The sequence below is a fragment of the Solanum dulcamara genome, chromosome 5, assembly GCF_947179165.1.
Source record: "Solanum dulcamara chromosome 5, daSolDulc1.2, whole genome shotgun sequence".
NCBI classification, from domain to species: Eukaryota; Viridiplantae; Streptophyta; class Magnoliopsida; order Solanales; family Solanaceae; genus Solanum; species Solanum dulcamara.
In genome coordinates this window covers 43,097,940-43,114,462 of record NC_077241.1, presented here as the reverse complement: position 1 = coordinate 43,114,462, position 16,523 = coordinate 43,097,940, and the positions used below count along the sequence as shown (strand labels likewise).

The 16,523-nt window shown below is 35.9% G+C and overlaps 1 protein-coding gene across 1 annotated transcript; it reads left to right on the top strand.

Moving 5' to 3' along the window:
• Window positions 1–11,330: 11,330 nt before the first annotated feature.
• Window positions 11,331–12,032, top strand: LOC129890559 (uncharacterized). Its single transcript, XM_055966092.1, has 2 exons — window positions 11,331–11,441; window positions 11,526–12,032. The coding sequence occupies exons 1-2, from the start codon at window positions 11,331–11,333 to the stop codon at window positions 12,030–12,032; spliced, it is 618 nt and encodes a 205-aa protein (XP_055822067.1).
• Window positions 12,033–16,523: the final 4,491 nt, after the last annotated feature.

Below are 16,523 nucleotides of genomic sequence, written 5' to 3'. Positions count from 1 at the left end.
TCAGAAACCTGTACATGTACCCTGTGAATCATAAAAACGTGCATGCTCAAATTATACAATATAGTCGGCCCTATCAGGGATCTAGTGAATCATATCTGTAGGACCATCATAGGCCCGATGCTATCACCACCTTATTACAATACATCATCATATATATACATACGTACCCAACCCTCTAGTGAGGGACTCGGTGAGTTTTGCATGTAATTGCATTATCATGTCCTCATATAGTGTACCTGGCCCTTTGGTGAGGGACTCGCTGTATAATGCAGTGAACTGCGCATGTTTACATACCCTGGCTCGGGACTTAGTGATAAAAGGGTTACAGTATATACGAATAGAGTAGTGACTAATCATATGCAATTTAAAATATTATCAGAGACTCGATCGTATAAGAAAATTAAGCTATCATATGAGAACCCGAGTAGTAGTGTAGTCATCTCAAGTGTCCTCTAAATGGCATTATGGGCTATGTCAATTATAATCTCGAGGACCCTAGACATTTACTAAATCAAATCCAAATCGCTTATGGAACCAGAAACACTTGTTAACATATAGTCTTTAAGACTTTTAGCCTGTACATTTGTTACCTCTTTAACATATAGAAGTTTCTAGGGAAATAGTTCAACTACTATAGAAGTTCGATATTCAGCAGTAAATAGGAGATGCTTAAGAATGGAATTACCTGAAGCTTGTATCATATTTAACTTACAACTAAGACATGTCAAAAGAAGAAAGAGAATAAGCTCTATATAGTCTGTACTTTCCTTTAGGTGGTCATTATGTACATATTTTGTACCCGTCCCATCTTGGGGCTCGGTGAACAACCATGGCATCATAACCTCATTTTCATGCCAAGTACATATCAAGAGAAAGGAGAGATCTTTCCATACACTACTTTTTAACACGTAGAAGCCTTGACAGGCAATACTCAATTTTTACAGGGGTTCCAATACCAGGCAATGGATAGGGATTATGAGGCATACTTGGAGTTTTGGGAATGGAATTATCCCCATATTTCACGTACAATTCACTTACGGCTAAGGCATGCCAAAAGGAAAGAGAGATAGCTTTACATATCTCTTATGGGTTACTCTTTATCACGTTCGCCTTGTCATCCTTTGAACCTATTCAACATGGAATCTATACGAAAATCAACAACCCTTGAATTTTCAGCATCTTAAGTTGCAACCAAGTATTCATAGAACTCATTTTCTCGCTCGTCTTCTTGACTAGTTCTTTAGTTAGTTAAGGCGTTACCGGAAATCGGGCAGCATCTCCTCTATAACATGCCCTATTCGAATTACCAATGACATCCCTAATCACTACAACCAACGAAAAACAATAACCTGTAGCATCTATACAAGCAATTCACACCAACACTGCATAAAACAACTCCAAACAACTCGCTCAAAATTACGATATCTAAAATAGGGTCTTTAATCTTTATTTCATAAAACCTTTAACTATACAAAATGGGGGGTCATGTGGTTGTAACCATAAGAACCCACTCCATATTTAAACTATGTTACATCCCTACAACACGCCACCACACACATGAAGCCGCACACCACAAGCATAACACCTTGCTTCGACTACAATTTAACTATAGCGACTCCAATTTAGTTTGTTTTAAATTTTCAAGCATATTTATGGAAATTTCATATTTCCATCCATTTAAACAATTTCTAATTCACTTCATAACAACACCATAAACTCCAAATAGAAAGGAAAGACCTTACCTTACCCGAAATTGGTCAAAACTCGCCAAAACCCACCTCGGAAACCTCTTGATATGCTGAAATAGAGTGGATTGTTTGGGTCACTTCTTCACTGCCCCAAATTGTGATTTTATGTTATTAAACACTATTATATAACCATGGGATACCTCAAATAATTAATTTACCGAATGAAAGTCGGAGGCTCACCTCAAGGTAGCCAAACGCGTAGCCCCTCTCCTTGGCTCTCTAAGTTTTTCTTTCAACTTTCTCCTATTTTTTCCAAGTGTAAGGCTGAAGAAATGATTCCTAGGCATCATAATATACATATATACATCTCCATGTGATCAAGTAACACCGTAGATAATTAATTTGCGGAGGAAAATTGGAGACTTACCTTTTTTTTCCTTTGTTGCCATAGGTGCTCTCTCTTAGTCCTTAGGCTTTCTTTTCTTGCTTTGTTCAATTTCTTGGATGGAAAATGACTTAGTAGTCATCCAAACATACATATATACACCTCATTAGGAGGTGACACATGTCATCCCCATAGGGTGACACATGTCCAGCCCCTATTGGGCCACGTATGCATGCTATGCCTCCTAGGCTGCCACGTGTCCTTGTGGGGGGCCCCTAAGCAGGTGGGTCACCTACTTGACCCCAAGCAGGTGGGTCACCTTTTTCCATGTGTCACTTTTCCAAGCTGCCATATGGCACCTCCTCTTGCTGCCACGTGTCATTCTCTCCTCTTCTGCGTGGATTCATAATCTCGTCTTATTTGAAGAACCTATGTAATCCTTTCTACGTAAGCTTGGTATGTACTCAAGTATCTTGGTATGTAAGTCTTCCAATTTAGTAGCTTACATAAGTAAGTCGAGTCTTACGACTCATTACTTGGCCTCCAACTCCTTCTGATTTTCATGACCCTAGTTCCAACCTTTCCTACCATGGGGTATGTCATTCTCCCTTCCTTAAAGTTGTGTGATAGTGTAGTAGATTATCCGAATCACTTGATAACTTCTAAGAAGCTTAAGATACATTCCGATCTCAAGAGTGTGGGGTGTAACATTTAATTTCCAAGAAGAATAGGCAATGACCTTACCGTTTTGCATTAAGACACAACCTAAACCAATTTTTGAAGCGTCACAATAAACCACAAACCGTTCTAATCCTTCCGATAGAGTCAAAAAATATGCAGAGGTATGTTGATCTTTCAAGGTATGGAAACTCTTCTCATACTCATCAGTCCATATGATTTGGCTTTATTTTGGGTCAATTTCTTCTTAAGAGATGAGATGTAAGAAAACCCTTCGACGAACCTTCTATATTATCCGACTAGACCCAAGAAGCTCCTAATGTCTGAAGGAGAAAACAATCTAGGCCAATTCTTGACTGCCTCGATTTTCTTAGGATCAACCTTGATCCCATCACTAGACACTATGTGACCAAAAATTTCGACCTCATTCAACCAAAATTCACACTTACTAAATTTGAAAATAATTGCCTATAACTCAACGTTTGAAGCATAACTCTGAAGTAATTCTTATGTTCTTCCCCACCTCGAGATTAAATCAAAATATCGTTAGTGAATACTACTATAAAAGTATCAAGGTAAGGATTGAACACCCTATTTATCAAGTACATGAACATCGCCGACGCATTTGTCAACCCAAAGCACATCACCACAAACACGAAGTGACCATACCTTGTTCGAAAATCCATTTTGGGAATGTCACACTACCTTACCCTTAGTTGGTGATAGCCGGATCGAAGGTCGATCTTGGAGAAGTGACTTGTCCCTTGTAATTGATCAAAAAAATCATCTATTCTAAGGATTGGGTACTTGTTCTTAATAGTCATCTTATTTAAATACTGTTAGTCTATGCATATTTAAAGAGACCCATCTTTCTTTTTCACAAATAACATGGGAGCACCCCATGGCGAAATACTTGGCCTTATGAACCCCTTTTCTAACAAGTCCTTTAATTTTTCCTTTAATGCTTCAAGTCCGCCGGAGCCATACGGTAAGGAGGAACAAATATAGGTTGGGTATCGGGGAGGAGATTTCTACCAAAATCAATTTTTCTTTTGAGAAGGACATCGAGAAGGTCATCAGGAAAGACATCAGGGAACTCATTAACTACGAGAACTAGCTCAAGAGGAGGACTTTAGGAGTTGAAATCCCTAACCCTAATATGGTAAATACAACCCTTATCAATCAATTTTCGGTCCTTAAGAAAAGAAATGAACTTACCCTTCACTACCGAATCACGACCCTCCCATTCAATAACGAACTCATTTGGAAATTGGGACTTGACTCGACGAGTCCTATCATCTATGAAAGCATAAGATGCATGTAACTAATACATCCCAATAATGACATCGAAATCTACCATGTCAATCCCAATGAGATAACAAGGAATAACTTTATGCAAGATACACACAGGATAACCCCTATAGACCTTTCTAGAAACAACCGACTCACCAACAAGGGTAGACACCAAATAAGGCTCTAATAACATTTTGGGTGACACGTTAAACCTATTAGCAAACAATGGAGTAACAAATGATAAATTTTCACTCGGATCTAATAATGCATACACATCAAAAGTAAATACCTTTAACCTATCGGTTACGACATTGGGTGTATCCTCAACCTCTTGTCTCCCATGCAAGGTATAAAAAAGGTTGGTGCATTGGCCACCTTCTTGGGCTAGTTGACCATGAGCAATTTAGCCTTGAGGCCTACCACCACCACCTCTAAAATCCCTAGCATGGTGGCCCAGCTTTCCACACTTAAAGCATGTATTGGAATCGGCTAAGCATTCCCCTTTGTGAGTCCTTCCACACTTCTTGCAAGCGGAGAAAGTTTGAGCACCAACATTCTCTCTTGGAACCTTCCATGAGTCATTATCTAGAGAACACGAAATGGATCGTTAGTTAGAGGAAATCTTAGGACACTTTAAGGTACGACATGAATTTGAAAATAAGTGAAAACTTTCCTAAACGTTTCATAGTCTCCTATTTATAGTTATGGCGCACTTCACAACCATAAACAAGATCCTATTTGATGCGGTATATTGGACTCCGAGGATAATTCAAAACCTCTGGCTCTGATACAAAGTGTGTCACGACCCAAGCCTAGGGCCTAGACATTACATGGAAAATGAGAAACCCTAAAGTTCCTCAAATAAGCCTCTTAGCATTTTTTTAACCTTTCATAAGTAATGTCAATAAATAAACAAGCAGAAATTATAATAATAAATTTTCAACTTACATATGTCCAACAATACCTCTAGCTTTTAGATTTAACGGGGCTAAGACAAGTCCCTTGCTCACCCCTAATCATAATAGAAAGAAATGCTATAGTAAGTGTCTAAAAATTTTAACATATCATAAGCTAGAAAGATAAAGGAGTATTTTCTCAGAACATCGGAACTCACCAAAAGTAGCCTTCAAATAAAATCTCAACTAGCCACGTAGAGGAGAACAAGGAGGAACACCGATTCCTGCATAGTGATATCATGTAGGAAAAAGAGTATGTGTTAGTACTTTGAATGTATTAAGTATGTAGGCATTCATTACAAAGTAAACATTTAGGAAATTTATAAGGTAAAGTACATAAATGATTGGATGCATAAGAAATAAAGTAGATAGCATTTAAATTATACATAAGTGGATATATACATGCAAGATTAATCATGTAAATAGCATTTGAAACATTCGTTTGTGGGGAGTTGACTATAACCGACATTAAGACCATGTGAGCTATTACATGGAATCCAACATAATCCCTACGTTGGCCGGGGAGTCTACTTTCCTAAGGTAGAACTCCGTCAACTTTACATTTATTCTTTAACTTTAACTTTAAGGGCTTTCATGGATCCATTAGCCTAAGCCTGCAAGGGTTCCAATGTTGGCACATAGTTAATGAGACAAGGGGTTGCTACTCGGATTCCCTTACTGAATCCCACCTCAATGCCCCATTCGGTGCTAAGTCAATCCCAAAGAATAGTTTAATAATTCAAAATAGTCATAGAATATAGCTTGAGAATTCAAAACATCACATTCGGTGGAATAGCTCATTAAAACCTTAAGTGATTCAAATATGCAAGAATTGTTCTTATAGCATAAAGAATCCATCATTCATAGCATTTCATCATTCTTTTATTTTATAAGACTCCCTTTTTATCATAGACATTATTTTCATAAATATTTATTTAGAGTCAAAGCTTTTAAGTCAAACTTCATTGAAACTATAGTAAAACTAGGTGGGTTTAAATCACTTCAACTTTCAAACATGTATGTAAATGAAATTATGCATAAATACTTTGAAATTCATTGATTAAAAATCATATTTTAAACAACCCACCATGAATTTCAAGCACTTTTAAAGAGATAAATAGAAAAATTACTTGCAAACCATCAATCCATACATATGAAATCATTTTGCATCAAAATAGACCAATAATTATTAGTTTAACCATGAGTCATGATATTAAGTAGAAATAAGAATTATCCATACGAAAATCTTACTTTAAATCAAGAGATTTAGTTGAAAGAGTTTTGAACTATATAGGTGGAAAAAACCCATTGATAAACACCCACATACCTTAGAGTAAAGATTGAAAAGAATTGGGTAAATAAACATAATTTATCATATAATCAAAATATTTTATACATGAGAATGGAAGTAATACTCTCATTAAAGCCTTACATACCTCGAATTCGAAGCTTTACTCAGAATCGAAGGACTTAATAAACACTCTTGAATCCTAATATTTTCTCCTCGCTAGAGCTTTTTGTGTACTATCCAGAGTATATGAATCACCGAATATTATTTCTACACTATGAAGAACTAAGAGAAGTGTATAGAGAGAAGAGTTTCTTGAGAAAGCTTGATGAACAAAATAATGAAATAAGGTGGGTATTTATAAATATGAAGGAGAAACCTAACAATAATTAAAATAATTATAAGAAAAAACTGAAAATTTAATGGAGAATTATGATGTCATGGGTGATGTCAAATGGAGGACTATTGATGTCATGGGTAATGTCAAATGGATCTAGATATTCCATATTTGGTGAGATGAATCTTCTTTTTACAGAATACGCTTTTTTGGAGTTACATTAGAATAAGATAACTTCCTAATTAGGATTTGGTGTCTGTATATGAATTGTAGCTCTAAGAGTCTCCTTTCATGTCGATCAAGAATCAAATGAATAGAATTATCCTACAGTAAGATATAATTTATATTCTACAAACACTCCATGTCATCACAACACCAAGTCTTGGAAAGATTAATTTATTTGACCTACTTAACTTTCGAATATTAAGCTATTTTTTTCACAAAAGTTGTAGATAATAATGTTGGAGTTATTCAGAAATTTTAATCACCTAATTTAGACCATCGTATAAAATGTTATGATCAAAATATAGAAGAAGTATCATTTTCATCGAGAATTGGACACCATATATAACATTTTTAGGGAGTGTTAAACTATGAAAGGCTAACGAATGCTAAGAGACTTATGTGAGGTACCTCTGGGATCCTCATTTGTTGTGTCATATTTAGGCCCTAGGATTGGATTATGACAAACTTGGTATCAGAGATCGAGGTTGAATGGTCCTCAGAGTCCAACATACCCCATCGAATAGGATCTTGTTCATAGTGTGAAGCACACCACGACTATGCATAGAAGACTATGGGATGTTAGGAAAGTTTTTCCTTCTTTTATGATTCATGTCGTGCCATAGAGTTGTCCTAAGACTTCTTCTAACTAATGAATCTTTTTTTGTTTTTTAGATCATGCCTCAAGAAGGATATCTCTGCCTAGAGCAAGGATTGAAGATGAGGACCACGGTCCTCCGATTCCCAAAGATCCATATCATGAGGAAGGAGTTACACATGTGGAATTTCAAAACATCATCACTTTATTGGCCCATGTCATAACCAACCAAACTAACCAAGGCATTGTTTCTCATCCTCCTTCTCAAGTGTCTACTATGGCTTCTAGGATTTGGTACTTCAAGAGGATGAATCCACTCGATTTAATGGTTCCAAAGTAGATGAAGACCCTATGGAGTTCATTGAGGAATTTTATCGAATTATGGCTATCATAAGAGTGCCTCCATATGAAAAGGTCGAGCTAGTGTCCTATCAACTCAAGAGTGTGGCAAGAGTTTGATATGAACAATGGGTTGTTGAGACAGGTGAAGATATGGAACCCATAGAATGGGAAGAATTAAAGAGAGCCTTTCTAGATCGCTTCTTTCCTTTGCAGCTAAGGAAGGCAAAGATTCAAGAGTTCATCAATCTTCACCAAGGGGGCATGAGTCTTAGGGAATATTCCCTCAAATTCACTAAATTTTCTAAGTATGCTTCTTTTATGGCCTCCGACCCAAGGGAAAGGATGAGTAAATTCATCTTTGGCATTTCTAGTTTGGTGTCCAAGGCTTAAGTGGGCAACAATTTGTTTGGAAAGGTCCACACAATACCCCTCCTCTAAGGTTCAAAAAGGATGAGGGTGCTAATCCGATGGTTCCAAGAGAGAATATTGGGGCTCAAGTTTTCCCCACTTGCAAGAAGTGTGGAAAGACTCACAGAGAGGAGTGCTTAGCCGGCTCTAATACGTGCTTCAAGTATGGTAAATTGGGTCACCCAAGATAGATAATGTAGAGGTGGTGGTGGTAGGCATCAAGGTAAAACTTCTCATGGTCAACAATCTCAAGGAAGTGGCCAACGCATCAAACACTTTTATACCTTGTATGAGAGGCAATTGAGAAAGTGCCTGATGTGTATGCATTATTAGATCCAAGTGCAAATTTTTCATTTATTACTCTACTCTTTGAAAGTAGGTTTGATGTGTTACCTGAAATATTGTTAGAACCCTATTTGGTGTCTACACCCATTGGTTAGTTGGTTATTACTAGAAAGGTCTATAAGGGTTGTCCCGTGTCTATCTTTTATAAAGTTATACCTTGTGGTCTCATTGAACTTGACATGATAGATTTTGATGTTATTCTTAAGATGGATTGGTTGCATGCATCTTATGCTTCTATAGATTGTTGAACTCGTAGAGTCATGGGCGGATCTATATGCAGTCCAGGGGGTTTATCCGAACCCCCTTCATTAAAAAAATACACTGTATATATAAAATAAATTTTTTAATTTATGTGTATATATTTAATATTGAACCCCCTGAGCATAAGCCAAAGGACTAGCTCAGTGGCAAAGGGGGTTCAACATTTTGCCTTATCTTGTCTTAGCTCGTGGTTTCGAATCCGAATAACCACATTTTTTTCTTCTGATTTTAGGTACATTTTTAGGCTTAGTTTTTGACCTTTTTAAAATTAAATATAAATTAAAAAATAAATTCTTAATATATTAATTTTTTTAATTTTAAATCTTTAATTGAAAAATCAACAAATTAAAAAAACCCTTTTTTCTAATTTTTAGGGATTTTATTTTCTCTCCAACTCTTCTCTTCTCTAATCGACTTTCTGCTGCTCTCTTTGCTGCTGTCTCTGGAAGCTGTCCGTTCTCCATTGCCGCTTTTCATTGTCGCTGCCCGTTGTTGTAGGCCTGTAGCCTGTAAGTTCTTAGTTCTTCTTCCTTTTTTTTGTTCTAAAATTTTTCAGAATTTGTTGTTGTACATCCCTTTATTGTAACATTAATACCGTTTTGCCTCCTATTAGATTACATACGAGGAGTTGAGGACCTTTCCTTTTTGCAACTATATGCCGAAGAGGAAAGGCCGGTAGGCCACAGCGATTTGTTCAACAATTAACAAATTATGTTTAGAAGAAAAAGCTAACATTTTAAAGTGATAGGAGGCAAACATAATATGTTTGAACAATTTGAAAGACCCCAAAATAATTAAGTATATGCCCAGCCACTTGCTGGAGACTGATTTTTTGAGCAAAAATATTAGAAGTTTTAGATTAGATGTAATTTCCAGTTCTCTGTAATAAAATTTGATGGTACAAAAAATTGTTCAAACAAAATAGTAAAGCTAACCTTTTAAAGTGATAGGTGAAGAAATACTTTAATTGATGATTCTCTTGCGAATAAATTTATTAAATTCTTCAGTTGTAGCTACCAGTACCATTTAAAGCCAAACATCAATATCTTACCACTCAAACTCATAACTATTTATCTGATATCTGAGTTTTATTTTGCAGATGAAGGTAACCTTAGTGCGTTTGTCCTTTTTTGGCTTTGGTCCTTGCCAACCTCGTCTAGCGGTGCATGAGTATCCTCAAACAATTATTTCTGAATCAATACGTCGTTTTAATCATGAATGGTTTGATGATGTATATAATGATTGGTTGGAGTATATTGTTAGTAAAGATGCAGTCTATTGTTTGTATTGTTATCTATTTAAAGACCATAACATTCATCAAGGAGGAGGTGAAGTATTTTCAAGTGTTGGGTTTAAGCGTTGGAATAAAAAAAGTAGTCTTGACAAACATATTGGTCTACCAAATAGCATACATAATCAATCAAAAAAATGTCAAGATTTATTACAACAATGGCAGTCTATTCAATTTGCCTTTGAAAGGCAATCTAATCAACTCAAGTATGGATATTGGATTCATTTAAGTGCTTCGATTGATGTAGTAAGACTTCTCATAACTCAGGGATTTGCATTTCGAGGTCATGATGAATCTAAATCATTACTTAGTAGGGGTAACCTTCTTGAAATTCTCTCATGGTATGCAAAAAAATGTGATAAAATCTGTGATTATGTACTAGAACATGCTCTTCAAAATGATCAAATGATTTCTCCAATGATTCAAAAAGATATTGTGAGTGCATGTAAAATAGAGACCGTTAAATCTATTCTTGAGGAATTAAATGATGATTACTTTACCTTGCTAGTTGATGAATCCTTTGATGTGTCACGCAAGGAGCAAATAGCTATTGTATTTCGGTATATTGATAAAAAGGGATTTGTGATGGAGCGACTTATTGACATTGTTCATGTTCAAGATACTAGTGCTTCATCTCTAAAGGAGGCAATTGTTAATTTACTTGCTCAACATTCTTTGAGTCCATCAAGTGTGCATGGACAATGTTATGATGGGGCAAGCATTATGCAAGGTGAGATCAATGGCCTTAAAATGTTGATTAGGCAAGAAAGTAGATCGGCTTATTCCATCCATTGTTTTGCTCATCAACTTCAACTAACTCTTGTTTAGGTCTCTAAAACGTGTGTTGAAGTAGGAAAACTTATAGTATTGGTCTCAAATATTTTAAATATATTGGGATCTTCTTTTAAACGTATGGATGAATTATGTGATTCTCAAAAAGAAACAATTAAAGAGGCATTAGATATGGGTGAACTTACAACCGGTAGGGGCTTGAATCAACAACTTGGTCTTTCAAGAGCTTGTGACACTCGTTGGGGATCTCATTACAAATCCTTCAATAATTCTATTATTATGTTTGGCTCTATTCTTGATATTCTTGAATCACTTGCTCTTGATGCACGAAATTTGGATGAAAGAGCTAAGGAAATAGGACATCTCTAAGCTTGCCAAACATACGAGGTTGTGTTCATGTTGAATTTGATGAGAAATGTCTTAGAAATTACAAATTAGCTTAATAAATGCTTACAAAAAAGGAGCAAGATATTGCAAATGCCATGCTACTTGTTGAAGTAGCAAAGAGAAGGTTGCAAGTTTTAAGGAATGATGAATGGGACTCTCTTATTGCTAAGGTATCTATGTTTTGTATCAAACATGATGTTTTGATACCTAACTTTGAGGAGCCATATGTTAGCTCTTTAAGATCATGATGAAAGCTTGCTAACTATACAATCTTACATCATTATCGTGTTGAAGTCTTTTGCAATATTATTGATTGGCAACTTCAAGAACTTAGTGATCATTTTAATGAGGTGACTACCGATTTGCTCCATGGAATTGCTTGCTTAAATCCAATTAACTCATTTTCAAGTTTTGACATCAAAAAAGTAATGAGAATGGCAAAATTATATCAGGATGACTTTGATGAATCTAATATGAGTGTTCTTGAGAATCAACTTGCAAGTTATGTTGTTAATGTTTGTGATATTGATGAAAGGTTCTCTGATCTAAATGGGCTTTATGATCTTTCCAAAAGATTAGTTCAGACAAAGAAACATTCTATTTATCCTTTGGTATTCCGCTTAGTGAAACTTGCTCTACTTCTACCAGTTGCCACTGCCTTCGTTGAAAGAGCTTTTTTGGCAATGAAGTTTATCAAGAATGACTTGCAGAGCCAAATGAGTGATGATTTTTTTAGTGGTTGTTTATTGCCTTATTTATAAAAAGATGTATTTGATATCATTTCTAATGATGCTATTATTAAGACATTTCAAGATATGAAACCTCGTAGAATACAATTGTAATAATATATGTAGTTGAATTTCAATTGTAAAACAATGTTTTGATATGCTTATTCGTGTGTTTGGTTTCTTAATCCCTCTTCAAGGTGGTATAATTATAACTATGTTTTGTAATACATATCAAGATATAATAATTTCTATTGTTCAGGGAGTTTTTGTATTGTTTTGAAGCCATTTTAATGCAATTTTTTTGTATGGAGGAAGAGTGCTTTTACTTTGAATTGGTGTTTATTTTAAGTCTTTTTCAATATAAAAGTTTATGTTTGCTCTCCATTTGCACTTTCGGGAGCTAAAGAGAATTCAAAAGAAACTGAAAAACTTGTAGAGGGCCCTGCTTCTTGCAAAACAGGTATCTTTGATCCGACCCATTTATTTATGGATATGATTAGCGTATTTAATTTTTTTAAAACCTTCTTCATAAAATTTCTGGCTCCGCCACTGCATAGAGTCAAGTTTCAATTATCAAATGAGTCTATTCTTGAATGGAGGGGTCATGATTCGGCAGCGAAGGGTAGGTTTATTTCTAGTCTTAAGGCCCGAAAGTTAATTGCTAAGAATTGCATCTACCACATTATGAGAGCTAGGGATGTCGACTTCGAAAGTACTTTTCTTGGGTTGGTTCCCATGGTAAATAAGTTTTCTGATGTCTTTCACGATGGTTTTCTCATTGTTTTTCTTGAAAGGGAAATTGATTTTGGAATTGATATTCTCCCCGATACCTAACCTATCTCTATTCCTCCTGATCAAATGACCCTGGCGGAATTAAAGGAGTTAAATGAACAATTGAAGGACTTGTTGGAAAAGAGATTCATAAGGCCAAGTATTTTTCCATTGGGTGCTCCCATATTGTTTGAGAGGAAGAAAGATGGGTCATTTTGGATAAGCATAGACTACCTACAATTGAATAAGGTGACCATTAAGAATAAATATTTGATTTCTAAGATAGATGATCTATTTGACCAATTGGAAGGGGCAAGTCCTTTCTCAAAAATTGATCTTTGATCTGTCTATCATCAATTAAGAGTAAGGGAGTGTGATATTCCTAAGATGTCATTTTGAATATAGTATGGTCACTTTGAGTTTTTGGTGATTCTGTTTGTATTTACAAATGAACCGACGGTATTTATGGATCTAATGAATAAGGTATTTAAACTCTATATTAATACTTTTGTGGTGGTTTTCATTAACGGTGTCTTTATTTACTCTCGGAATGAGGAAGAGCATGAGGACCATTTGAGAGTTATGATTCAAAGCTTGAGGGATAGGAAATTATTTGCCAAATTAAATATGTTAAGAGCCTATGTGTTAGAGTTCAAAGGGAGTTAGGATGACCATCTTCTACTTATTGAGTTTGCCTACAATAATAGCTACCACTCCAGTATCGAGATGGCACCATTTGAGGTTTTATATGGTAGATGATATAGGTATCTGGTTGGTTGGTTTGAAGTGGAAGAGATTGCCTTTTTTGGTCCCGATTTGGTGCTTGATGCTTTAAGAAGGTGAGACTCATTAGACAAGGGTTGAAGACAGCTCAAACTCGCCAAAAGTCCTATTGCGATATAAGAAGAAGGGATCTTGAATTTAATATGGTTGATTGGGTATACTTGAAGATTTTACCCATGAAGGGTATAGTTTGGTCTGGTATGAAGGGGAAGTTGAGCCCTAGGTATGTAGGGTCGTATAAAATCTTGGAGCGTGTTGGCAAGGTTGCTTATTAGTTGGAGTAGCCATTGGAAATAGTCATGGTTTATCCGGTGTTCCATGTGTCTATGTTGAGGAAAATTGTGGGTGATCCTAGTTCTATTATGCCATTGGAAGTAGTGAATGTTGAAGAAAACTTACCTATGAACAGGTCCTGATTGAAGTTTTAGACTGGCAAGTCAACGGATTAAGGAACAAAGAAGTTGCATCTGTCAAAGTACATTGGATGAATCAACTAGTTAAAAGTTGTACATGGGAAGAGGAAGCGGATATGATGAAGCGATATTCTCCTCTCTTTTATTATACTCAGGCCTAAGGTACTAAGCTACTCATACTCGAATTGTTAAGACTCCAAATTTCAAATGTTTCCTAAGTCTTTATAGGAATGCATGTTCATATAGTTGAGGTTAAAGTCATGTTTTATGTTAAGTATGAAAGTCTCATGGTCTGTGCATGTTTATGTGTCATTGCATTGATGTTGGGTTGCTAGTCCTCATTCCGCATCTTTTTTATGCTTGTTAAATATCATTCAAGGATGAATGTTTTTAAGGGGAGATATTGTAAGACCCCATAAATTGAAAAGTCAAAATGAAGAAAACCTCTAGAAAGTGGGATAGATTTAAGTCCTACGACTCGACCTACAAGTCATAAAAGTTTCTACGAGTTGTAGGAGTGACTCATAGGACTTATGGTGGGGCCTGAAATTGATAAGGGAAGGGACGAGTCCACAAGTCCATGTTACGACTCATAGAAGATACAATGAGTCATAAAAATGACTTATCAAGAAACCTTAGAGACTCAGCCCTCAGAGGTTTCTCAGACCCTACAGGACGAGTCCCTTCTATGAATCATAGAATTATCTACGACTCATAAGTATGAGTCGTTAGGGAATTCCTGAGGGTTAGTTCTTAGGGTCTTTCTCAGACTCTACAAGACGAGTCCTCTCTACGACTCGTAGAAGGTCCTACGAGTCGTAAGAACCACCCGTAGGGTCTAACTCACTCAAATTTTAAAAGGGCATTTTATTCCTTCCCCATATTTTATAAGTAAAGTAACGTTGTTTTGGGAACTGAATTTACTCTATCTAAGGACCCTAAGCTATTCCAAACCCCTTATTCTCACACTAAGTCTCAAATTCACAAAACCCTCCTCTCCCAAAGTTCTTCTCAAGTCTTCTTCATCCCAAAAAAAGTCCAAGGTTTCATTTCAAGGTCTTCAAGTCTCCAATTTTCAAGTTTTCATTAGGGCTTTATTCCCCAAGGTATGTGGGTCTTCAATCATGGATCTTTTTTCCCATGATGCTCAAACCCTTTTTCAATTATCTCACTAAGTTATGATTATGGAAATTGCATGGGCTCTTACTCTTAATCTCAAATGCTTATACTATCATATCTGCATTATTGTTGGATTATATTTGGTAACTAATGACTATTAATTTTATGAAATTAGTACTCACAATGAATTTATTATACTAAGCATGTTAGGGTTTTAAAAGTTATGGTGGGTTAGTTAAATTATGATGTCAAATTATTTAATTTTAAAGTTGTTATGCTTTGTTTAATTACATTGCAAGTTTCAATGTTGTTTTACCCAAAACCCACCTAAGGTGTCAAATGGGGATTTATGAAATGTACAAGCAGGACTGCAAAGGTTCTTCTATGAACGAATTATTGAAGAAATTATTATGAAATGATGGATTCTATTTGTGAAAGGCCAATTCTCACTTCTGTGAATCAAAAAAGGGTTTTTAATGCGTTATTCTATCGTATGATGTTTTGATGATCTAAAACTATGTAAATTATTATGTTCTTACTTTTTCTGAACTATTCTGTGGGATTTAACTTAGCACCGAATGAGGCTTGAGGTAGGGTTCGGTAAGGAAATCCTAGTAGCAACCTCTAGCTTCTTGAACCATGTGCCAACATAGGAGCCCTTGTAGGCTAGGCTAGTGGATCCATAAATAGCTCTAAATATTAAAGAAATGAATGAAGTTTGATGGAGTTCAACCCGGCAAATAGTCTCCTCATGCCAACTTAGGTTTATGTTGGATTCCATGTAATAGCTCGCATGGTCTTAGATGTCGGTTAGAGTCATCTTCCAACAATATGAATGTTTCAAATGTTATTCATATAGATTGCTTATGCATACATCTACTTATGTACTTTACCTTATAATGCTTTAACGTTTTCAATGAATTGCATTCCTACATACTTAGTATATTTAATCATGTACTCATTGAATGAATTGCATGCAAATAGTCTCCTCATGCCAACCTCATTTGCCTACATGATATCACCATGTAGGGACCGGTGTTGCTCCACATTCACCTCCACGTGGCTCATTGAATTCGTTGTAGATTTCCCATATTTCTGAAATAATATTCCTTTCTTTTTCTAGCTTATGTTATGTAAAGACTTTTAGATACATTTTATGGTACTTATTTTTTATTTCGATTGAGGGTGAGCTAGGGACATGACTTAGCCCCTGCTAAGTCTATAGGTAGAGGTATGTTTGGACACAAATGATTGATGATTTGAGGTTGATAATGACTCGTATTTGATGATGTTCTCCCTTAGTCTCGTTTTCCCTTTTTTTCCTATTTATTATTCCTTGTCATTACCTATGAAAGGCTAACGATTACTAAGAGGCTTGGGTGAGGTCCCTCCGAGTTTCTCATTTGCCGTGTCACATCTAGGTCCTAGGCTTGGGTCA

What these genes read in the sequence shown, in the direction of transcription:
- LOC129890559 (XM_055966092.1), top strand. Translation starts at nt 11,331, where the DNA reads ATGCTTACAAAAAAGGAGCAAGATATTGCAAATGCCATGCTACTTGTT. An exon ending in GGGACTCTCTTATTGCTAAG is followed by an intron (nt 11,442 to 11,525) that starts GTATCTATGTTT and finishes TCATGATGAAAG; the next exon opens with CTTGCTAACTATACAATCTT.